Raw genomic sequence first — 24,902 nt, forward strand, 5'->3', positions numbered from 1 at the left:
TCGACTCAGAAGTGTATTTCATTCCAACAAGACTTCTACTGAGTACACCTTTCTTTCAGATATATTGGTAAAAATACGTATTGATCTTCAGATCAAGAAGCTTGCAGAAATACAACACTTATTATTTGGCCTCCTCTCTACATGGTACCTCTGTGCTCTGCTTGGGTGACCTGTTGCTGTCAGCACCGAGGTGTCACAAATGCCATTGATACCATCATGAAACTGACCCATGCATGCAAACCTGCCATTCACACCAGGGTGTGGCACAGTGTACTGGGAGGATGGTTGAGGTACCTGCTACCTTCAGAAAAGGAGAAGTCTTCCCTCCACACTCCCAACAAGGAAGGCAGGAATGCTTCCACCAACAAAATAGTTTTGCCATTGAAAGACAGACCTGGAAAAAGACAGACAGGAAACCATGAAAATTCAGTGTTATAATTACTGCTATTCACCTTGGTAAGGGAAATAACATTAGTAAAGGAAGATCGGGCATCCTCTAAATCAAGGTTTCTGGATCTCAGAACTATTGGAGGGAGTAATTCTTTGTGGGAGGTGTCCTACGCACTGTGGGATTTTTAATAGCTTCCTGGCTTCTACCTCCAGATGCCAGTAACAGCTCCCTAAGTCACAGCAATCAAAAGTGTCTCCAGACTTTTCTGAATGTGCTCTGGGGGACAAAAATCTCCCCAGGTTGAGGACCACTGCCCTAAATCCTGAGATTAGGGGGCTGAAGAGGAATGAAAGAAAGATAGAGCCTGACTCTGACTGGCTGCGTTTAGGCAAAACTGCTCCCTCCTCCTCCTTAGTAGTGTGGATCCGTAGACAAATGGAGCTCAATGAGTGCTGATTGCTCCCTCTATGTCTGTGGCAAGCTGCTCCATTCTCCCCTCGCCCCTACCAATTAGAAATTATGTTGCTCGCGGGCAATTTCTATCAGAACAGCAACATCCCCTGTATTCCTTCAGAGCCTTTCCTCATGACCTGTGGTCGCAAAGTTGAAAGTCCCCACATGTTCTGAAGAGCTTGGCGACAGCCCAATGCGAATCCAGAGGTAGCAGTGAAAACCATGGTACTTCCAATTAAATTTATCCTTTTTCAAAAAAAAAGGTCATGAAGAACCTAGGGGTAAGACGGGAATAAAGACACAGACCTACTAGAGAATGGACTTGAGGATATGGGGAGGGGGAAGGGTAAGCTGTGACAAAGTGAGAGAGTGGCATGGACATATATACACTACCAAACGTAAAATAGATAGCTTGTGGGAAGCAGCCGCATAGCACAGGGAGATCAGCTCGGTGCTTTGTGACCACCTAGAGGGGTGGGATAGGGAGGGTGGGAGGGAGGGAGATGCAAGAGGGAGGAGATATGGGCACATATGTATAACTGATTCACTTTGTTATAAAGCAGAAACTAACACACCATGGTAAAGCAATTATACTCCAATAAAGATGTTAAAAAAATATATATCCTTTTTCAGCGCCCCGCCTTTTCACTTTCCCACCCAATTTTTCTGGAGTCACAGGTACTCTATCCCACCAAGCAAGTTGCCAAGGGGCTTTACCATAAGCAGGACCAAGGAGCTTGAAGTGACCATATTGGCAAAACGCCTTCTGGCAAAGACAGAAAAAGAGAAAAAGGGGGCTGGTTAAAGAACACCAGTCTCCACAGATCTCCCTCTCCTCCTCTGCTCTAGGTACTTTAGGAAACCAGCTGGCACCAGCCTGGGAAACTTTGGGGCTTAATCCTTTTGAGTTGAGTTGAAAGGAATAACTTTGAAAGTTAAAAATTTTTAAATATATACATACATACCAATTTTAACTAAAAGATTCACAGTAGATGTAATGCTGAATGTGTGTCTAATCAGGATTAAAGCAGGAATCCTCCCAGGTTTCCACTGAATGGAGGTCAGATCCAGAGGAATGACTGCTTCTGAAATACCCCTCTTTTAGAGGAAGATTTTCTAGAACAAATTTGTCAGGTTCCCTTTCTTTGTTTCCTTTAATTAATCACCTCCTCTCTCCACACTATATCTCCTCATGTTGCTGCTTCCCTCTGGCTCTTGTTAAGTATCTGTGTCTTGATTCCTGAGAAGGGTAACCTTTTCACAGATGCCAACCTATAGCTCACAAACCCTTTTCATTACTGCACTTTTAATGGGGCCCAGGGATCATCTGAGAGCTTGTCTCGAGACCATGGGGATTTTTGTGCTTTTTTTTTTTTCTCCTTGCTGAAAAAAATGTCTCACTAATTGCTTTCTTTTTGTGCTGGTAAAAATGAACTTCTATGATTGTGTTTTTGCATGCTTAGCACATTAAATTTTTTTTTCCATGTGCATGCAGCACTGAGCTCACTTAGAAGATGTTCAATTAGCTATAATTGTAAGCCAAATTACAGCAGCACCAGGAGAGAGTTATTCCAACACAGTGATTATTTGGGTTAAATTATTTCCAAAGCTGACATTTCCCTGGGAAAGAGGAAAAAATGGGTGCCAATAGTAGGAAAAAGGGCTAGCACTAGACAATCCATCTGAAATGAAGGACCTGATTTCTTTCTCTCTCATGCTTTCTGCCTTTCCTTAGTTTCTTCTTACCTTCCTTCCATCCTTCCTTCCTCCTTTTCTCCCTCCAACAATAATCATTAGCTTTGGAGTCACATGGACCTTCTACAGTAGTTTTGTGACCTTGCGCAAGTCACTTTACCTATCTGAGCTTGTTTGTAGGATGGTGATAATAACAATTACATTGTAAAGTTGCTGTAAGGATTGCAAATAATATAAAGTGCATTGAATAGTTCCTGGCACACCATAGTCAATATTGTAAATGTTGTTGTTGTTTATTTTTATATTATGTCACCATGCAGCCAAAGAGCTATTCTACAGAAGTCGAGCATGAGAAGGGTAGAGATTTTTCTCTCTTGTGGAAATAACCATCAACATCCCTAAAAACCCCACCTTTGCAAACAGCAAACTGCCAAGCTTACGCTTTTGAGGCAGTTGGAGCCAACATGCATCAGCCTTAGACAGTGACGTCTTATTTACACCTGAAATAAAATCTGAAGAGAAATGAAATCCTTTAAATCAAATACAAGAATCAGAAAGAATTTCTCAAACAAGGGGGATGATAATTAAAAATAGAAAGAAAACACATTTACTGAGTATCTGCTATATGGCAGGAAGTGTTTTAGATGATTTTAGGTGTATTTTTTCAATTAGTTCTCAAAATTGCTCTGGAAAGGGAGAATGCTCTTCCTGATTTTTCAAGTAAGTAACAAATCCAAGCTAGCATAGAATGGAATCAGGTTTCAAAACTCGGCTTGTCTTGCACTAGCATCCATGAGTTTTTCACTACACAGTACTGCCTCCACTGTGATGGAGAAAAAGGAATAAAAATAGGAAACATTCACAATCCAGAATTGTGGTAAAAGCAAACAAATCTGCAGTTCTGCAGTCCTGAGGAAAATTTTGGGAATTACCCAGGAGAAGTTGCAGGGACAAAAATAAAAACAACCAAACCTGGGCTTCCCTGGTGGCACAGTGGTTGAGAGTCCGCTTGCCGATGCAGGGGACACGGGTTCGTGCCCCGGTCCGGGAAGATCCCACATGCCGCGGAGCGGCTGGTCCCGTGAGCCATGGCCTTTGGGCCTGCGCGTCCGGAGCCTCTGCTCCGCAACGGGAGAGGCCGCAGCAGTGAGAGGCCCGCGTACCGTCAAAAAAACAAAAAACAAAAAAAACAACCAAACCTGTCTTGATTACTATGGCTCATGATTGCAAAGTAAAACCAAAAAAAAAAAAAACACATCATCATTTCCTCCGTTTTAATTATGGAAAAAAGAGGGCTAGAACAATCTCAAGGTTCAAAAAACATACATTATTATTTTCTAGGCACAAAGAGCCAGAAATGATTGACAGAAGCAAGACTCTCACCGTGATAAGCAGGAACAAAACAATTATGAGGGCAAAGCACAGTAATTAGGGAAGCCAAGGAGTTTCACATTTTCCTCTCCTTATTAGCACACTGGTTAGGGAAAGTAAGGAGAGATGGTGTAGCCATTACCAGTAGGATTTAAATACCTTTTTCCTTCCCAGTTTTGTGTTGCTTGTAGTTACTCAAGCATGCAGACTGCAGAGCTCCCCCTGATCAATTTCCTTCCATATTTCTCGAGCCACAAGGGCAAAGATGAACCATTTGACAATTGCAGTCCCTTCACAGGGGATCAGTTGAGGGCTCAGCTGCTGCAGTAACAGACTGTGGTCCAAGACTGTCAGCTCAATTAGCACCATATGCAAAACATGATGGAGAAGCAAAGTTCCTCTCCCTCCTTGGACATCCTACCTTTTGGAAGGCTAACTAGATACAAAAAGAGCAGGGGTTGTACCTTTCTCCTCAGACCAGAGATCCAAGGCAGCACAGCAGCCAACCCAACGGCAGGGTACTAATTAAATTAGGCTTCTAGAATTAAAACTGCCCCAGGTGCCAGGCCCCACTGATGAGGATAGGTCTCCAAAGCACTCTCAGTCTAACTTTATGTTTAATTAGTGAGATAAAAGAATAGTATCTCAAATATCTGTCTTTTAATCAATGGACTCATATGCAGGAAAAAGGTATCTTTGCCATCTTTAAAGAACGTTTTGAAGCTCACTAATTTCACTAACTTCCATCGCTTCTTTTATCTCAACTAATCAGGAAAGGGTGAGATTCCAGCAAGATCACGAAATGCAATGAAAATAATTTGAATGTTGGTTTGCCCTTCAGTTTTTACTCATAATAATCCATGGTCTGCTTAACACCACTTCAAAAATTAATCCACAGTGAAGAATGTCAGGTTCTTCTTTCAGAGGTTTTCTTTTCCCATCCTTAAATTCAAATCAGTCAGAGGGAACAGAATTAATGTCCAGATTGAGGATAGTTTGAGGTGAGAAGAATAAAAATGGACAGGACACTGGATGACATATGTTTATCCTGTACCAGGTATGAAATTGTAGGAGGCAGAATAGCACAGAGAAGTTCTCAAACTTTAGCCTATGTCAGAATCACTAGAGGGTTCATTCAAATGCAGATTGCTGGACCCCGCCCCAGGGTTTTAGAATCCGAAGTTTTGCAGTGGGACCCAAAAGCGTGCATTTCCAACAAGCTCCCGGGAGACCTGATGCTGCTGGTCCCGGGACCACACTTTGAGAAGCACTGGCATTGTAGTGAGCTTTCGAGTCAAGCATGGGTGAAAATCTGGTTCAAGTCCTCACTGTGTGTGACCTTCCATGGGCAAGTTACTCAGTCTTTCTGACCCTCGGATTCCCCATCTATAAAGTGGAGACAATGATTCTTACCTCATAGAGAGGATTAAGTAAAATAATGCATGAAAATCACATATCACAGTGCCAGGCACATGATAAATGTTCCATAGCAATCAGCCATGCTTAATATAACATTACTGGGAGAGCAATCAACCAAGCACGAAGGGCTAATTTTTAACTTCCCAGATGCTAATGAAAGGATTATGGTTTGAAAGAATTTAAGTGTTTGTAAGACAAATAAACCATATATTAGCATCCTATAATCCAGGTTATACAACAAAAAGAATATGAGAATAATGTAAAAAGCATAACATGAATAAAATTAGAACCAAATTTGCAGTGCAGTAAAGTTAAATATAAATGGTTAATTACTAATGTCTCCAAGGAACATGTATTAGACTCCTCTTCTGTGTTACCTCAAATCTTCTTGGTCTCACCTATGCCACTGGCCACTGAGTCATCTACCATCACCACAAACCAACTTCCTGTGGGCACAACTTGACCACACCTTGCCTCATATCAAGCCTGGTTCCTATTGCTTTGTACCGCCCACCCCCCCAAGATCACTGCCATTGGGGCACCCCTGTTGCCCTGAGGAGAGATGTCACAAGTTCTGGAGGCCTTTGCAGCTCAACCTAGCAGTTAACACTTGGGGACCTATGGAGTAAACCTTTGACCGATAGGGATCAGGGCCAGGGAATAAGGGCCCTTCAGGGATCAGGGCCCTTCTCCATCACACCCCAAATGTCCCAAGGCACAGTCATTCTTAGAGTCTCAGAAGAGAGTTTAGTGAGACTGACAATCAGTTGCCCTTGATTCCAAACACTGTCCAGCTCAATACCACACTGTAGGATTGGCTCTCCCTCCTACCCTTCCTCACTCCTGCTCTCCTCATTCCCACTTACATGGGATTGCTTTCCCTAAAGAAATAGTAGCACGTGAGGTTTTTGCTCAGGCTCTGCTTGCTAGAGAGACCAAGCTAGGATAGACAGTATGTAAATAAATGAATTTTGACTTCTAGTTTCTCCTTAGTGAGGAGTGGTTTGTGGAATGAAGGAGTGAGCAGTTGGATAATTAAATGAGAGTAAGAATGAATTAACAAAGGAATGAAGGGATTCAGTAGACTGCTGGGCTGAGATCATTTTAGCCTTGTTTCTTTCAGCCCCTTTGACTCTCCTATTGTCTTTGTTAAAAGATAAACTGTGGCATTTAAAAAGATTTAAGAATTTTTTTGAGCAAAATTTAATTTAAAGTGGGCAGTGCCAAATCAGAAGTAGTTAGGAGCAATCTACCTGCAGGAACCTGGGGCAAGACTTTTATGGAGAAGAAACAGAAACAAAGCAAAGCAGTTATTTGATTGGCTCTAGCTTAAGTGGTTGCCTCATCTGGGAAAGCCTAGTTGTTTTTTTGTGATTGGTGGTCCTTAGATTTTGATTTCTTTAACCTTGAGGCATTTACAGGTTTAGGTTTGGGTTGCTTATGTAGGTTGGTAAGGCGTTAGAAACACCTGTCTAATGGCTTCCTTGTTTAATTAATTTAACACTGTTTTCACGCTGTCACAGTTTCTCTTTTATGTGTGGGATGCTTGATTATGCCCTTTGTAAGTAACACTGTCACCAGCAAAACTGGCTCTGTGCTGCTAGGGATCTGCTACCTTCACTCTAAATTTCTATAAGTTGATTTTTTCCTCTCCCTGTTTAGTTGTTATTTCTCTCATTCTACCAATCTGCTTACTAATTTTTCTACTTTATCAGTATATTCCTATTTAGCATTCTCATTATTACTGCTAATCTTTCTCCTCCCTAGTTGTGTGTTTAGTGTCTCTACAAGTTGGAAATGACTTTTTACATGCCCTTCAGGGAGTTCTTTCATTTGCATGAAAATGACCAGTTTCCTGGCATTGCCAGGAGGGTACTAACCCCCCAAACAAACTCTGTCTCTATGGTGCTTCTTGTTCTTTCAATTTAATCATCCCTCACCCCTTGCTTGGAAGTCTAATGAATGAAATGATCTGTCATTGCTTTTGCTTTTAACTCTTCAATGCTCCTTAAATATGGGCTCCATGCAATTTTTTTCAGTAGCAGTCACAAAAGAATAGGGAAGAAAAACTCAGATTTTGTTAGAGTCGATCCCCACCTACCATGTTACAGTTCCTCCTTAGTACAGTAATTGCCTGCCCATCCTTCAAGCCATAGTTCTTCACATAGACAACAAGGAAGCTGAATAAAAAATGAACAGAATAGGGCTGGATTGGAAAGTCACCAAATTAAAGGCAAAGACGAGGATGAAAAACAATGGAATAAAGGCATAGGGTTGTTAGTCTACCGCTCAGTTCTGCGGAACCCTAAATGTTCAAGTTTTTTGGCATCCACATATTCACCAAAAGTCTTCCATTTCCTGTATTACAAAGTCAATGCATTCTGGGGGCAAGTTCAACTGGTCAAATCTATGCAAAGCAAGCACATTTTAAAAAATTCTAGCAATTAAAATAATTGGCTAGCTAAGAAAAGACTGTCCTAGTTAATTGGTCTCCACTGAAGAAACATTAGGCTTAAGGGAAAATGTATGTTTAATAGAAGTAATAAGTTATTAACACAAATGGAAATCCTGCAAAATGTAAAACAGTGAGTAGTGAAAACTGTTCAAGTTGCTTGCTAAAGCTAAATTAGTTTGTTCCTTTCTCCCACACTATCCATTAAGCTGTTAACTGATTTAAAATATTAATAGAGTTCAGGAATCACAGAGAAACACCTCCTTATTTGCAATTTTTCTGTCAGATGCCTTACTACTGTATCAAAAATGATTATTCATAGTACAAGCATATGCTGCAATTAATCAAAACCATACTGCACAGCAAACAGGAGTGTTTACAAATGTTCCTAGAGTTCTTAGCCTGGTTAAAAAACAGATCCTGTATCCCCTTATAATTTTAAGTGATCTGCCTTAAAAGTCATGTTTTCTCTTGTTTATATTATAGATTCCATAGAGTTCAGTTTTCCTGTGGTGCTAGTTTATGGTATTTATTTTGTAAACCCGGCATTAATAACTATCAAAAAAAAAAAAAAAAACCCACCATGCATTTAAAGGGAGCTATTAGTTGCATCTCCAAGGAGAAGATGACTAGTTTTCTGTGCCCTCGTGCAGCTGCCTGTCACCCTGCTGGGTCACTCAGGGGTTTCATAATGTACAGCAGGCAAATGAGTGTTTGTTATCATTTCTTAGGGCTTTGTTGCACAATGCCTTTGGAGAACTGGGATAAACCACGAGTGTGTCACACAAAGCCCCTTTTTCCCATTCTTTTAAGGCCTGGTCAGAGACAGAAGCAACATCCTCATTCACACCTTCTTGTCTCTAGACCTTACCCTAGTTTCCACTCTGCCCTTTTTTTAACTTTTTATTTTAGATAATGATCAATTCACAGGAATTTCCAAAATAGTGTACAGAGAGGTCCTGTGTATTCTTCACCCAGTCTCCCCCAGCGGAACATCTTGCATAACTACGGTGCAATATCAAAACCTGGAAATAGACATTGGTCTACTCCCCTTTTTATTTTTGAAAATTTTTTATTTTATTTTTTGACAGGAAAATAGGATTTATTGATGGATGTGAGTAAGGAGGGGACAGTGCCATGGGTGTCAGGAGTGCAGGGCCCGCCATTTGTCCAGAGGGCCATGATTAGGGATGTATTTGACTACACAGCCTGAGCCACTTTTCTGTCACCATGTTTTCAAATTCATCAGCAGTAAACTTAGTAAATCCTCACTTCTTGGAGATGTGGATCTTCTGGTGGCCAGAGAACTGGAACTTGGCCCAGGGTAGGGCCTCAATCACATCTCCTTGTTCTGCAGCTTGGTGCGGATGGACATTATGATTTGGCTACCGTGCCCTGGGGCTTTCCAAAGGCACTGTGCATACCTATCTGGAGCCTAGACTGGGGACAGCATTGCCAGTCATGAATGTCCACTGGAAAGGGCTGCTGCCAAGGTCCCTTAGGGCAACACATACAGGCAACAGGCTCATACACTACCCTACCTAGGAGGCTGCTGTTTGCAACCATTGCACACCAGGCCCCCATGGGGAAAAGAGCATGGAGGCTGAATTGGCTGCAAGGTCTACTCCCATTTTTAAAGGGGCCTATTACTTACCTCTGAGTAGAAAGAGTCCCTGAGCCCATCTTATTTTACTAGCTACAGTGGACAAATTACAAAAGAGTGAAAAAAAAATGAAAACTGAGGTATTCAGAAGGTAGAATACTCCTTTGCTTCTCTACTAGAAAGTTTCATACAACCTAATTGTTTCCTTGACCCATATGTGAACTCTTCCTTGAAGTTGATATAAGGGAAGAAATATCACTAACAAGAGCATTACAATTTTAAATGCCACTAAAAAGAGCATTACAATGTTAAGTGCCAATAACAAGAGCGTTGCAATTTAAAAATCTCTTCCCAACCATTTTAAGACAATTGTGTTAAACCATCATTTAAGAAGCTTTAGTTGTGGAAAAATTTAGTCTCAAGCGCTAGTAATTTCATAGTCAACCCGAACTTTATTGGGAATTTGTAACTGTGAATATTTGAAAAAATATATTCTCTCACTTTACAATGAAATGATATAAATATTTTGAAGATTATGTCAAAAGTCTGTCTTTCATAACATGAGGACTCAATAATTTGAAGGGCTTTCCCAATATAAGTAGAACCTGCATAAAATTAAAATTTTTACTTTATTGCTGAATTTGCAGTGAATAAGGAAACACTTTAAAAAAAAAAAAGGTGAGCTAAAACCATCAGTGATCAGGTAAAGACAAGGGAAAAGCAAGGTTGCCCTGAGGGCAATGGGCTATTAGTACTGAAATTGGTGACTAAGCCTTGCACCAACAATGAGGGGGAAATTTATTAAAGATTGGCACATTAAACTGGACCCTGAAAGGATTATTCACAAACTAAAATTAACACAATAGTCACAGACAAATGAGAAACAAACCACCATGAATGAAAGTCAACAGAAATAACAAGCTACAGTTCCAAACACCGAAGATATCAGATATTAGAAGAACCTGTTTCGGAATAGAAAGTAGCTACACATACAGTACTTAAAGAAATCCTAAAAATAAAATGACACAAAGTAGGAAAAAGTTAGCAAGCAGCACGGGACCATCAAAATGAACAGATAGATTTGCAGTTTTGTAGTTAAAGGAGAGGGTGTTGGAGTAGATAATACAATCACGTGCCTGGTAGTAAAATGAAGAAATAGGTCTAGTGTTGGTAGTAGACATCTGGTGGGTTGGGAGATGTTCTGACTAATAAATGAAAATATAATATCACTGTGCATCTATTCATATATTTTTAAATTTGTTTTGCTCTTATAAGAAAATTTGCTCTTAATACTATTGATGATTATTGCCACTGTAATATTATCCTAGAGTTTTATCATGCAGTTTTATAGACCCTTTCTCCACTTTAAATGTTGATAGAGGTGGTACAGGTACATATACCTTAGGGTTTTGGCACTCTTTGGAGATTTAATTTAGTTTCTGTATAAGTTGTTTTTATACTTCTCTTTTTTCCCCTGTAGTCAATTACGTTTCATTCTTATTTTATGCCTATTACACAAAAATATCAAAAGTTTTTGTGGATACCAGTGACTTACAATAAATAGTAAGTTTTAACAATTTTATACCACTTTTTAGCTATCTTTGGATTACATATTAACTCATTTTGAATATTTCAAAATCAATATTGAATTGTTGTATTTCAGTATGTCTCTCAATATGCTTTGAATATAGACACGACTAAGGCTTACTGATGGACTTGACATGGAATGCAAAACAGAGAGATGAACAGTTTTTGTGAAAAAAAAATGAACAGGTAGACTTGGATTAAAGATTAAATACAACTCTTAAGAAATGAAAAATAAAATTGTTGAAAGTACAAGTACAGTGAATGCATTAAATAGAAGTTAGACAGATAAATAGAAAAGAATTAGCAGATAGCTCTAAAGAAATTACACAGAATACAACTTTAAGGAACAAAAGGTGAAAAAGTCTCAGAACTTTTTTGCTCATCTCTAAAATAGGAATTAAAATACAGTCATTCCTCAAGGTCCATCCATGTTACTGCAGATGGTAAGATTTCATCTTTTTATGGCTGAGTAGTATTCCACTGTATATGTATTATACCACATCTTCTTTATCTATTCATCTGTTGATGGACACTTAGGTTGTTTCCATATTTTGGCTGTTGTAAATAATGTAATGAACATGGTGGGTGCATACATCTTTTCAGACTACTGTTTTTGTATTCTTTGGGTAAATACCCAGAAGTGGGTCATATGGTAGTTCTATTCTTAATTTTTGGAGAATCTCCATACTGTTTTCAATAGTGGCTGCAGAAAAACTAATAAACAAACACAAAATAAATGAACAAACCAAACCAAACAAAAACAGACACATAGACACAGAGTAGTGATTACCAGAGGGGAAAGGGTGAGGGGGGCAGAGAATGGATAAAGGGGATCAACTGCATGGTGATGGATGGAAAATAAACTTTTGGTGGTGAGCACATTGTAGGGTATACAGAAGCAGAAATATAATGGTATCAGCTTAAAGAAAAATGCACAACATAAAAGTTATTAAGTTTTATTTGGGGAACTTACTAAGGACTATAACCTGGGAAACCGGTTCTCAGTTTAACCTGAAGAGGTAGGGGTGGAGCCAGGATATATACGAATTTTTTGGCTGGGAAATATGTATAGTCAAGCATACATCTTGGTAACACTTCACTGCTAATCATAAACAACAGTTAATCTCAAGTTAATAATTTTAGTGCTTTTCTATGTATGGGAAGATGCGAAAATCTAGGGTCAATGAAATTCTTCCTTAGATATGTATCTTAACTATCTAGATGAATTCTCCTTAGGGTGCTCTGTCAGTGGGTGACTGCAATGGATTGTGACTTAACATTTGTATATTGGGGTGATGAGCAACACTGTTTGTTCTTTTTGTTTACATTATACACATAAAACTTATATAATATTATAAATCATTTTTAGCTCAATTAAAAAAAATACTGCCATCCCTTAGTATCCAAGGGGCATTGGTTCCAGGACCCCCCCCCCCCCCTTGGATCCCAGAATCCAAGGATGCTGAAATCTCTTATATAAAATGGTGTAGTGTTTGAATATAATTTATGCACATCCTCCTGTATGCTTTAAATCATCTCTAGATTATTTATAATACCTAATACAATGTAAATGATATGTAAATAATTGTAAATAAAATGTAAATGTTATGTAAATAGTTTCCAGTACATGGCAAATTCAAGTTTTGATTTTTGAAACTTTCTGGAATTTTTTAAAAAATAGTTTCAATCTGCCATCGGTTGAATCTGCAGATGCAGAACAGAAGATAGGGCAGGTACAGTGGGCTACAGAGGGACAACTGTACCTGCCCTATCTTCTTCTGCTTGCCACTAGATTCTACTTCATGAGAACAATGCAAGGTATGTGTGATAGTAACCTATAAGTGGAAAACACTATTATATACCAACAGGTAGAATGGAGACTACCTCTGTCCCTTTCTGTCTCTTTCCCTCAGGCTATCCTTATCTAATTTATTTTTCTCTTTGTTGGTTCTCTTCAAATCGTTCTTGTTCATTATACTCTGATTTTCCCTGGACATAACTGTTGAGAGGCAAAGTGAATATAATCTGTGATTTAGCCCTTCCCCAACCCCTTAGGATCAACTGAGGCACCTGTTTGCCAGGTGTGGACTGGACAGGTGTGGAGCTATTTATCATACTGGTTAGAGATGTGCAGCTGAGAGGCAACCCCTTGACTTGGGTGGCTCAGGGTGTACAATCCTTTTCAAGGATTGAAAAGTGCACTGAGCCTTAGGAGACACATGGGCTAGGAATTGCCAGGAGCACAAGTTCTTCTACTGAGAAGGGACACTCAACTCTCCATGGCTGTCCAGAGGCTAATCAGCCATAAATCTACTGAGACTCAGCTTCACAGATCCTACAGTTTGCAAATGGAGATTAAGATTTGAAAACAACAGAATCTAATTGCTATTAAGAAGCAATCCCGGGCTTCCCTGGTGGCGCAGTGGTTGAGCGTCCGCCTGCCGATGCAGGGACGCGGGTTCGTGCCCCGGTCCGGGAAGATCCCACATGCCGTGGAGCAGCTGGGCCCGTGAGCCATGGCTGCTTAGCCTGCGCGTCCGGAGCCTGTGCTCCACAACGGGAGAGGCCACAACAGTGAGAGGCCCGCGTACCGCAAAAAAACAAAACAAAACAAAACAAAAAAAAGAAGCAATCACCTCTAGAAGAGGCCTCAGCAGCGAAGAGAAGGATATTTATTGTCGTCTAATAGGGTATGACTCAAATACAGCCTCTCGGGCAACAGAAAATGATTCCAGCATTACCCTTGCAATTGTAGTGGTACTTGTGTGTTGGAAGCCCTCATCTTTGTGGTGTGAAGGGCAGGATACAAAGTTCTGGCTAAGAGAGTAGACTCTAAAGCAGTGGTTCTCTACCCCAGCTGTACGGGGAACTTTAAAAGAGACTGGTAGGGCTTCCCTGGTGGCGCAGTGGTTGAGAGTCCGCCTGCCGATGCAGGGGACACAGGTTCGTGCCCCGGTCCGGGAAGATCCCACATGCCGCGGAGCGGCTGGGTCCGTGAGCCATGGCCACTGAGCCTGCGCGTCCGGAGCCTGTGCTCCGCAACGGGAGAGGCCACAACAGTGAGAGGCCCGCGTACCGTAAAAAAAAAAAAAAAGAGAGACTGGTACCCAGTCCTACGCCCAGAGATTCTACTGGTCTGGGTGCAGCCTGGACGTAAGGATTTTTCAAAACCTCCCAGTGAGTTCTAATGTGCAGCCCAGGCTGAGAACACTTCAGAACGCTGGTTCTCACAGCTCAGCGTGCATCAGTGTCACCTGGTGGCCTTTTTAAAACACAGTTTGAACTCTAGCTTCTCAAGGTCTGGTCCCTGGCTCAACAACATCAGCATCATGTGGGGATTTGTTAGAAATGCAGATTCTCGGTGCCTTACAGCCCTAACTAATTGGAAATTCTAGGAGTGGGACCCAGCAAATTTGAATTTAAAAGGCCCTCCAGGTGATTCTAATTCAAAGCTAAACTTTGAGAACTCCTGCTACAGATGGAGCCATTTTTTTTCTGGGTTAACCCCCTTCTGTGACGCTTCCTAGCTTTACAACTTGAATATGTTACTTCTTTTTGTGTCCAGTTTCATCACCTATAAAATAGGGCTAATAGTACCTTCCTCATAGCATTGTGAGGCTTAATGAGTAAAGAAATAAAAGAGTAAAAGAATAAAATGAATAAAATAGTAAAAGCATAATGTGTTAAACTGTATTATACCGATTTAAATTAGGCTTCTGAAATCACATTAACATCTACCTTTTCATCTCAGTAGTTATTCAGAATTGAGATCTGTGGAGAAAAGCCTTGGCTCCAAAACAGTAATCACCTGGGGAGATTTTTTTAAGTCCTGTTGCCCAAACCTCACCCCTGGAGATTAAAAGAAATCTCCTCCGGGGAATTCTAAGGTCCAGCCAAATTTGAGAACCAGTGATTCAGATTTGAGTTTGTTAAGCCGATTTGTTTATGCTTAGATAGGTTTGTAATTTGTTGAATTCTCCTGGAGAGTTCTGTGATTAGTAGGGAGCCACTAACATTATGATTAGTTCAGTGGGGAGAGTTTCCATTCATTTTCAAAGATTTCCTTTTCTTTAAATTAATCGATGGCAGGTGTGTGTGTGCACATGCGTGCACCCGTGTATGCATAAAATAACTAGTATGTGGTGCTTCTGCTGTCTCTAACCATAAACTTTTGCATTCTCAGTGGGGACTACAAACAGGCAATGACAAACCTCGGGACATCTGTAATTCAGACGACCAAAATATTTCACTTAAGCCGCATTTGAAAACTTGTATTTCAGCATTTGCAAAGCAAGAACAAAATTAGCTGTTCTAAAAAACAAAACCGAAAAAACACCAAGTTTTAGAGAGTGCATTTGATTAGAAATTTGGATTCTGTACCTCTAACAAGAAAATCTCACTAACGAGGAGCAGCATTGTGAAGTGAAAGAAACTCTAGACTAGAGATAGGAGTTGCAATCCTGTTTTGTCCCTCACCAGTGTGTAGCCTATTCCTCAGACCCGCTGGGTCTCTGTTTTCTCAATCTGATACCTACAGAGGTGCTCGTGGAACTTTTGATCTCCAGGGTCCCTATTACCTCTAATGTTTCATGAAAATAATGACCAATTTCTCTTCAGTCCACAGATTCAGATACTCCCTGCATCCTATCAACATCCATTAAATTTAGGCTTAAAAACTTCTAGAACATGTAACAGAATTACCTCTGCATTTTAGTTGTCATCCTTTTACCAGATATTTATTGAGTGCGTGCCATGTCCAGCCACTGTTCTTGACACAGGGAATTGAACATGGACCAGAGCAGACCATGTCTCTTCTCTCATGGAGCTGACATTCTATTGCACAACAAGTCAGCCTGTGTTACAGGAAATGTAATTGTCACAACTCTACAGTTCCTTTTCCCTTCCTCACAACATCTCACACTTGCATTCTAACAGATGGACTGGAGAAGATGGTGACGGTGTGGAAGGAGAGATTGAAAACCTGCCTAAAGTGAAGCTTTTTAATAATAGTCTTAAAAAGAGAGGAAGGTTGTAATAAATCATTCTTACTCCACCGAGGAGTGAAAGGGCAATTAGTTCCTTTGTGCCAGTTGTTTCCAAACTTTTGTGACTAAGGCACATTTTTGAAAACTGAAATGTCTGTGGCATATGAAACGGTGAGGATTAGTCTCCTTGGTTATAGAAGCTGATTGCTTTTCAAAAGCACAGGTTAACAAATTACAGTCCTCGGGCAAAATTTGGCAGTCCACCTTTCTTTGTAAATAAAGTTTACACACCCATTTGCTTAAGTATTGTCTACAGCTGCTTTTGCCCTGAAATGTCAGGATTGAGTAGTTTTGACTGTGTGTACTGCAAAAATCACGGACTGATGAAATACCAAAAATGATTTCAGTGGCTTATCAGCTGACAAGTCAATTAGGTCCTAATTTAATGTTCTTGAAAACAAAGAATTGAAAACCCCTTGACTTGCAGAAGGATTTATTAACCAGCCATTAAGGTCATTCCCTTTCTCAATATCTGCACCATATTTCAAATTGTTCCTTTGTCATTTGTGTCATCCCAGAGACAACATAGTAAAATTGGTAAATGGATGAAGAGTTGGTCTCTATTATGAAGAGAGAATGGGAGATTGGCAAAAGGGAGATTAGTCTTGACTGCAGGCTAGCTCTCAGACAGGTCCATTTTATGGAGGTTGACGTCTACAAAGTAGCCTTAGCAGTGGATCCCTTGAAAAGCTTCATCTCCCCTCAGAGGTACACCCACACCAGCTTGAGGGTCTCTGTGTCACATTCGTACCAAGCTCCTGAACAAGTGTGAGATTTCTCCTATAATTTTGCCCTTTCTATGCCCTTTAATCATAAGCAGATATTTAATAGGACCAGAAAACATTTGACAAAAGAGACAGAGAGCTAGTTCTTATATATTCTTTGGTATCAGCTTATCTGTTTCAGGTATCTCTGTGTACCTCATTTTCCCTAGTAAAAAACGGGGTTTGCATCACTCCAAAATATTATAAGTTTGCAAAGATTATTAAACAGTCTGAGACTTCTGATAGGAATTTCAAAGGGAATGTGCATTCTCAAACATCCAGCATTTTATTGTAGAGTTTATGTTTTCTGTTATTTTAAAGAGCATGGTTTTCCTGTCACAGGGCATGATATTAGAGGGAAGGAGAAAACATAATAAAGAGGGAAAAATGAGTGAATTTGAGAGCAACTTTTAAACAATCCCAGCTGTATTTATTCCCTGTTCTTTGTACCTCTTGCTGCTGGCCACGATAACTGGGAATATCTTTCAAATGACACAGGTGGTATAGGAGACTAGAAGAAAATATTACCCAAGGTCAGAAGTGGTCTCTCAAGGGCCACAGTCCTTGAAGCTGTTGGAATACTTCACATGCTAGATGAATCTTTTTACAGCCTTCTTTTCTTTTCTCAAATAATGATCTCCAATGGCAATCACTGTGGCAAAATTATTGATCTTAGAAGTTTTAAACTACTCAACTATAATTTAAATTTACAACACAAGACTTTACAAAGCCATAGAAAAGGCTTAACTCAAGAAATTCAAATAACCTCATTCTGTCTATCTTTACTTTGGTTGTCTATTTCTCTCTTGAATTATTTAAATAATCTATCATATTCTTTGATCAATAATGACTGGAACTATAACCCTTTTCTTATTGATAAAAGACATATGCATGAGATTTGATTTTTACTTCTACAAGTAAACAAAAATATGTAGAGATTCACATTTAGCATCTTAGTACCTATTTAATATTCCTCTTCCTAGAAGGAAGTGTATGTGATTAAAAAAGTCGGAGTTTGGAGTGAGAACACATGAGATTGACCATGATTTTAGACAAGTCACTTAACTGAGCTTCTATTTACTTATCTATGAAATAATGATAACAATTTTCCTCTCTGATATTATTCTGTATATGTAAAAGACATATATGAACACAGTCAGTATAAACACATATATTCAAAAATTACAGCCCAATGAAAATAATTCTCTCTGCTCTACTCTATGGAGTTTAAATTTTGTAAGGAAAAGAACAAAGAAGATTTTAAAAGTCTGGTCTTATTTATAAAGGTACCATTCATGTCTTCTCTGTAAACATATGGTTTATTTATGCTTTTAATAATGAAACTAAGATAAATAATCAGTTCAAACATAAAATAATTTTATCAATATAGTATTTGCAGAGAAAGAATTCACTTCATCGAAATATCACAACACTGAATTTCACAGTCAAACCCACATGCAGACTGTAGTATAATTTTACAGAAAGTTTTGATGGAATGTGTTAAATACAAAAATAATCCAATGCAATTTCCATTTAGCACATTGTACAAAACTCATTCTTCAATGGAATTAAGAAGTTTACAATCTTTCCCATAAGGTGCTGTGTATTCAAAGTGCTCTGTAGCAATGAGGTTGAGATCAGCGAAAAAATACTGTAGAACACCACAGTAATACAGCTCAGTAATAAATGAAATTGGATATAATGTAGATGAAATCCACTCATAAAATGTAAGACAATGGAGATCTGTGATGTGCCATGAGTGGTGCTCGTCCCCAGTAGGGGATGGGGCTGAAGGACTTCACATATATATCATTACATGCCCAATAAAAATGAGTTTAAAGTTGAGGTCATCACTTTTATAAGTGAGTACCATTGCTTAGAGAAAAAAGAAAAAGAGAGAAGAGAGACAGATGGTAAAAGAGAGACAGAGAGACAAAGTACACAATGCTTCTGCAATCCATTTTCCAACTGAGACCAATCCTCAAAACAATCAATAGTCTGTGACAGCAGTTTTCAGACTAGAGGGTACATGAGAATTACCCAGAGGGCTTGTTAGAACACCAATTGCTGGGCCCCACCCACTGAGTTTCCAATTTAATGGGTATGAGATGAAGGCAGGAATTTGTGTTTGGAACAGTTCTGGGTGATGCTGATATCCTGATCAAGGGACCACATTGTGAGAACCACTGGTCCATTATACCTTTGATCACTGAATGACTCCTTTATTAAAATGAAACACATCTATAAAGATAAAAAAAAAATAAAGATAATATGCCTGGTCCTTAGGGACACAGGGCAACCAGTATGGATTGTATAATGATTAGGGCAGCAGTACTCAATTTTGCCTACATAGTAAAACCAACTGAAGAATTAAAAAACAAAAAACTGATGCCTACACCCATCTAAAACTAATTCGATCTGAACCTCTGGGGTAGGGCCAGGGATTGAATCATTCATGAAAGTGCCCCATGAAAGTCTAATGTGTAGCATAACTGGAGAATCTCTGCTTTAGGATGTTTTCTTTCACCTCCTCACATAATGAAAAGATGGCCAAACATATGTGCCCTTTGGGGCACTGGCATATGAACAAAGAAAGATATCACAAGGAAATCAAAATCCCCAAGGGGCACACTGATACACAACTATTCCTAGTGATATGGGGGCAGGGGTAATTTAGGAAGAAGTTGTGACCATGGATTTGCAATGCACTGCAGGGTTAGTTCACAGGTTTGAAATAACAGAACTTGGGAAGGTGAGCAGCATGCTAATTTAATCCAAGTTGAGTGACACCAACCGGAGTCTAGAGTCTAGAATGTTGCTGTATGGACTGATGTGCAATGTTTACCTGCTATAGTGGTTGTTACTCATTTTACGTAGCTAAATTACTTACTACATTGATTTAAATTGAGTGGCCCTATAAATAAGGCCCCCAGGAGTGAAATGCCACAAGCATTTACCTGTCTACCTCTAAAGCAACACTACAGAAACACGCAAAAACAAAGGGCAATTTGAAACAAGATTTACACTTAAAATTACTCATCTGGCATAAATAGAAAGCATGATTATTTCTAAGTGTAAGTGAATAGATATGCCATGGAATCCTTTTCTGGAAGGACTTACAGGTCTGGAGCAATCTTTAGCACTGAGTATACCGGGAAGGACGTTTAGAGCTCATTTTCACAGGCAAAGCCACAGATTGTAAATAAAATGCTCATGTGTGAAACTGGGACTAATGTGTGATTATAAATTAAAAGGAATTTAAACAAACCCCAGACACCAGGACCGGGACTTTCAGGTAATCTTTGGTAAAAGTCAAACATTTGAAAACTGTCAATTTGATTTGAATATAGACATGTTAACTATGTAGACTTAGGTATCAGCCTCCTCCATTAGGAACCAGCACCCTAGGGAGCATCTGAGCAGCTCTTCTCAAGGTACTTGAGGTGCTACAGACCAGCATTGGCAGACTGGGAACTGCTCAGACAAGCACAGGGATTTAAAAAAAAAAAAAAAAAGAGAAAATCTAAAGTCCTCATTAGCTGATTCACTTTGTTATAAAGCAGAAACTAACACACCATTGTAAAGTAATTATATGCCAATAAAGATGTTAAAAAAAATCTAAATTCCTGGTGAGATGCTCAGGTGATCCTTCTCCTCCACTCTAAGTCTTCCAGAAGACATCTTGAAAATATCCTGAAAAATAATAAAAAGGATAGGACTATGAATATAATCACTCAGGATAGTAGAAACCAGGCACTAAGGATACAAGGGCATCAGGGAAATAGCAGGAACACGAGGAAATGTTGGAAATAATTTTCGTCTTTAGTCTTCAATATTTTACATATATACATATATTTTAACACATTTTAAATATTTTAATATATGTTGCAGATATATGCTATATATATTTATTAAACTGCACAAAAGTGCAGAATGGAGACACAGAGCCCATTTAAAGGTGGACAATCACAAAGGGAAATTAATTCTGGAACAGAGTTTAAGCCTTTCCTCCTGTGACCTGTCCTTGTGACACCCTCTCTCCTCTGCACCCATCTCTGGGGCCCTGTAATGGAGGCAAGGAGGATCTCACTGCTTCCTAGAGCTGTGCTTGCCGAGACGGGGGCTGTGACTTAGAGCTGCGAATGGAACAGAAACTGGTCCCTGTCCGTCTCACCCAGCCCCCTGTCCTGATGGTCTTGGGGCTCAGCAGCCCAGAGTTGAAGGGTGTGTGTGTGCAGACACTGAGAAAGGGATGAGCCAACCCAAAGGGGGGAATCTATTTAATCCTGCAGACAGGGCAGGCTTAAACTCACCATCAGCCGCAAAGTCTCTTAGGCCTTCCTGGGGTTCAGCGGAACATCTGGGTCTTCACTTCCTCTGTGCACTGCATGCTCTCGCTTCTCTTGGGCCCCAGTGCAATCGGGCTTTCCAGGGAGTGTTCCTGCGTCCCGTGCACTCTCTCTCCTGGGCTCTGACCCTCTCTCTTGGGAAAATCCCAGTCTGAATTCTTCAGCTGCCCCGGACTCCACACGGACTCCGCCTCCTGTGTGGGTTTAGCTTCCCCTCCCTCCCGAGCCGGCCCTGGCGGTGGGGCCCTCTCTTCCAGGTCAGAAGGTTGCCCTGGAGCCTCGACCTCAGCCTCCGTCTCCCAAGTCACTGTCGCCTCCTCCCTGCTCAGCACTGTTTCCTCTACAGCCACCTTGTGTGCAGCTGCCGTTTCTCCGAGTGTCTCATCCACTCTGTGCCAGCTTTCCTCCCCAGCCGCATCTGAGAAGAAGGCTTCATGCGCTTCTGTTTGCCCCCCAGCTGTCTTCGAACCTGCCAACGCCTCTCGCTCTGCGGCTGGTCCTGTTCCTCCTTCTCCTTGGTGGCGACCTTCCCCAGCTACAACCACGCCCCGTGAGCCCCTGTCCCCCTCGGTGTCCCCGTTCTTCATCAGCCCGACCCCCAGAGTGGGCTCTTCAAAAGCCACCTCCTCTGGGTCCTCACCCATCGCTTCTTCACTCAACTTTCCTGCCATGGTGGATTCTCCCTCGGGAACATCTTCTTGTGTCCTGGCTGGGACAGCCGCTCCCTGTGGCCCCTGTAAAGGCCCTTCTTTATCCCTCCCCTCCCAGCCCATCAGGCTGTCTTGATGTTTGGCTGCACACTCCCGGGCCTCGCCGGCAGCCCCGGGTGTCTGTGCCTGCCCTGAGAGCTCGCTTTCAGGGGCTCCTGACATCCCCCCTCCTGCAGGGCTCGCGCCCTCGTCCTGCTCTGCGGGGCCCACGTTCTCCCCGAGGCGCAGACCTGCTCTGCCTCTGCGCCCTGTGTCTCCAGCTTCTCTTGGTCTTTCTCCTCCTTCTTTCCCCCAAACCGTTATGTTTTCCAGGGACTTTTCAAATCCAGGGGATGCTTCAGACATGGTCAGTGAATCCTCTCCTTGCGGCCCTGCGTCTTCAGTCAGTTCAGATGCCCGCACGGCTGCTTCATCCTCAGCCCCATGCCCCATGTCATTTTGGGGGGCTTGTGTCTCTTCCTTGGGTCTTACTTCCTTCATGGGTTCCCCCTCTTCCTCTTTCAACTTTTGCTCTTCCTCTAAAGTGTCTTCATCCTGAGGCGCCTTTGTCCTTGCCACCGCTTCCCTCTCAGAGTTGGTTTCCCCCAGAGGTGTCTTTGGCCTCTCAGCTTTCCTTCTCTCGCACGCTGCACCTGACTCCTCAGGTGACATTTCTTTCCTCTCATCTTCCTTCTTAGATTCTGACTCTATCTCAACCTCCTCCCTTTCCACAGGGCCCTTACGAAGTTCTTCAAGGCTGTCCTCCAAAACCCCCGTCCGAGTTGCCTGGGCCTTCACAGAAGTCCAGGAGCTCAAGGGCGTTTCCCTTCCCAGAACTGCCCCCCTCTCCTTGGCTGGTGCCTCTCCCCACAGGATGGCCTCCTCTACTTTCTTGGGTGTAGCTTCTCCGGGTCCCACGTCCTCTAGGTCTGTGGATGCTTCCCCCTCACTGTCCTCCACACCTGGCTTTGCAGACCCGGCCTCGCTCACAGCCGCTCCCTCAGACTCTCCCTGCTCCGGCCTCGCTGCCTCTCTCAGGGCTGCTGCCTGGCTTGTAAGCACCACCTTCTCCTCACCCTGCTCCCCGTCAGAAGCTGCCATCTCCGTCTCCAGCACCGTTTGCTTCAAGGCCTGCTCCTCAGAAGCCTCCCCTTCATTCAGACCTCCAGAATCTCTTGCTGCTTCTTGTCCTCTGGGGTCTAACCCCTCCTTTTGTTGCCTTCTATCCCCTTCTGCTTCTGCCTCTGCCCCACTTACTACGCCCTGAGGGATCGTTCTTTCCTCTGTAAACTGTCCTACTAATGCCGGCTGCTCTACTGTTGGCTTCCACTGCCCCAAAGGAACCTCATTAACCCCTGCTTTTCCCCACGGTGCTGCATCCCCTTTTTCTTCTGTGTCAGCATCCCTGTGTTGGGGACCTCCATCTTCCTCCACTGCTTCTTTCTTCTCCAGTGTATGCTCTTCTGATGCAACTTGCTTGGATTCCTTGTTTGAGCTGAGTGCTGCCCTTTCCTCCACCGCTAAATTCCTATTCAGTGCTATAAAATAAGGTTAGAAATCAAGGTTACTTTAATCAAAGTGCAGGGAGGAGATATTACAAAAAGTCTTAGATATATAAGAGATATTTATATATAATATCAAGGGGCTACTTATATTATCTATACAACATTTTCTTGGTTCTAGGATGCCATTGACTATAACATGTACCATGATTTAACAATGGCTTTTCGTGATGAAAAGAAATGGTATCAAATTTAATGGGCACATTGGTATTAAAGGAAAATTGAACATCAGAAATGTTGAAAACAAACAAAAAGTCCATGTCTTTAAATAATAAAATCTCTCTCTTTCTCTCTCTCTGTCACACACACACACACACACACACACACACACACACACACACACATCCCACTTTCATTTGAAATATTATGACTTGCAGAAAAAATTATGCAACAAGGAAAATAGTGAGGACTTAATCTTAAGAATCATTGTTCCCTACAGCACGTTAATCTTAAGAATCATTGTTCCCTATAGCACCATAATATGCCTGTTAGCTTATGTTTCTTGTACTCATATGGGCATTTAGCAACAGAATCATAATACAATGTGAGCTGATCATTCATTATCCCACACATTACTCCCATTAAAGCTACTATATCTAGATATAGTCATCAAATAACTTTGTAGTTCAAGGTAAGACTTTTTACTAAATACACAAATTTGTATTATAGGTCAGAATACCTCCCATCTACATTCAGAAATTGATTTGCCTTTGGCAAAACAGGATCACAGAGCAAGACAGGACTTTTTAGTCTGGGACAATTTTCAATATAAATAACCTACTTGAAGTATTTCATAAGTTCTCATCCATAATTTCCTGCAAATCTGGGTGTTCTAGCTTTCATACTTCAATAAATACAAGTTCAATATGTTTCTTAGAAGGCTTCAAATAGATTTCTTATTATTTAGCAAATACATGTATTTCTGTTGCAATGATCCATGCAAAATAAATAAAGGCATTTCAGGCCAAATACCCAAAGCATTTAAATTTTCCAATTGCAGAATAATACTTAGGGAGATAGCTTCTAAAATGGTCACCTCAATGTTTTCTATCAATCTAATTTTTTTTCATTTGTAAAACACACTGGACTAGGTGCTATAAAATAAGTTATAAAACCAGGGTGTCAACCTCCAAATTATATAAATTTATAAAGTAGGCAAGTGTGTCTTCCTCACATTTTTTTCTCTTGCTTGCCCTTTTTTCTAGCCATCTCACCCCCACCCCATCACCAACAATCTCCCAGAAACCTAAAGCCCTAATCTTACTCACTTCATCCCTATTCTGATACCCCATCTGGGAATGTCTTATAACTCCAGTTCCTCTCCTGACGCCACACCTGGCTGTCCTTTTTGCTTTCCCTTGGCCTCTTGCCAGCTATTAAAATAAAACATTTTGAAGTAAGACAATAATAGCACATATTACATTTCCCTTAAAAATGCATTTGGGGGCTTCCCTGGTGGTACAGTGGTTGAGAGTCCACCTGCTGATGCAGAGGACATGGGTTCGTGCCCCAGTCCAGGAAG

The 24,902-nt window shown here is 41.1% G+C and overlaps 1 protein-coding gene and 1 non-coding gene across 2 annotated transcripts in view; both read right to left on the reverse strand.

Annotated features, from left to right (window-relative positions):
- Positions 1-9,261: 9,261 nt before the first annotated feature.
- On the reverse strand, positions 9,262-9,399 carry LOC113624638 (small nucleolar RNA SNORA70). Its single transcript, XR_003434424.1, has one exon. It is a non-coding gene; the product is annotated as a small nucleolar RNA SNORA70 (small nucleolar RNA).
- An 8,681-nt stretch (positions 9,400-18,080) lies between these two features.
- Positions 18,081-24,902, reverse strand: part of ERICH3 (glutamate rich 3) — a 113,952-nt gene continuing 107,130 nt past the window's right edge. The window contains exons 14-15 of the mRNA XM_027114089.1: positions 21,094-23,356; positions 18,081-20,473 (exon numbers count right to left, since the gene is read on the reverse strand). Coding sequence (XP_026969890.1) covers positions 21,129-23,356 — 2,228 coding nt within the window. The 3' untranslated portion in view covers positions 18,081-20,473; positions 21,094-21,128. The remainder of the gene's footprint in view (positions 20,474-21,093; positions 23,357-24,902) is intronic.

The sequence above is a fragment of the Aethalodelphis obliquidens genome, unplaced genomic scaffold (assembly GCF_003676395.1).
Source record: "Aethalodelphis obliquidens isolate GAN/ISIS:26980383/991018 unplaced genomic scaffold, ASM367639v1 scaffold13, whole genome shotgun sequence".
NCBI classification, from domain to species: Eukaryota; Metazoa; Chordata; class Mammalia; order Artiodactyla; family Delphinidae; genus Aethalodelphis; species Aethalodelphis obliquidens.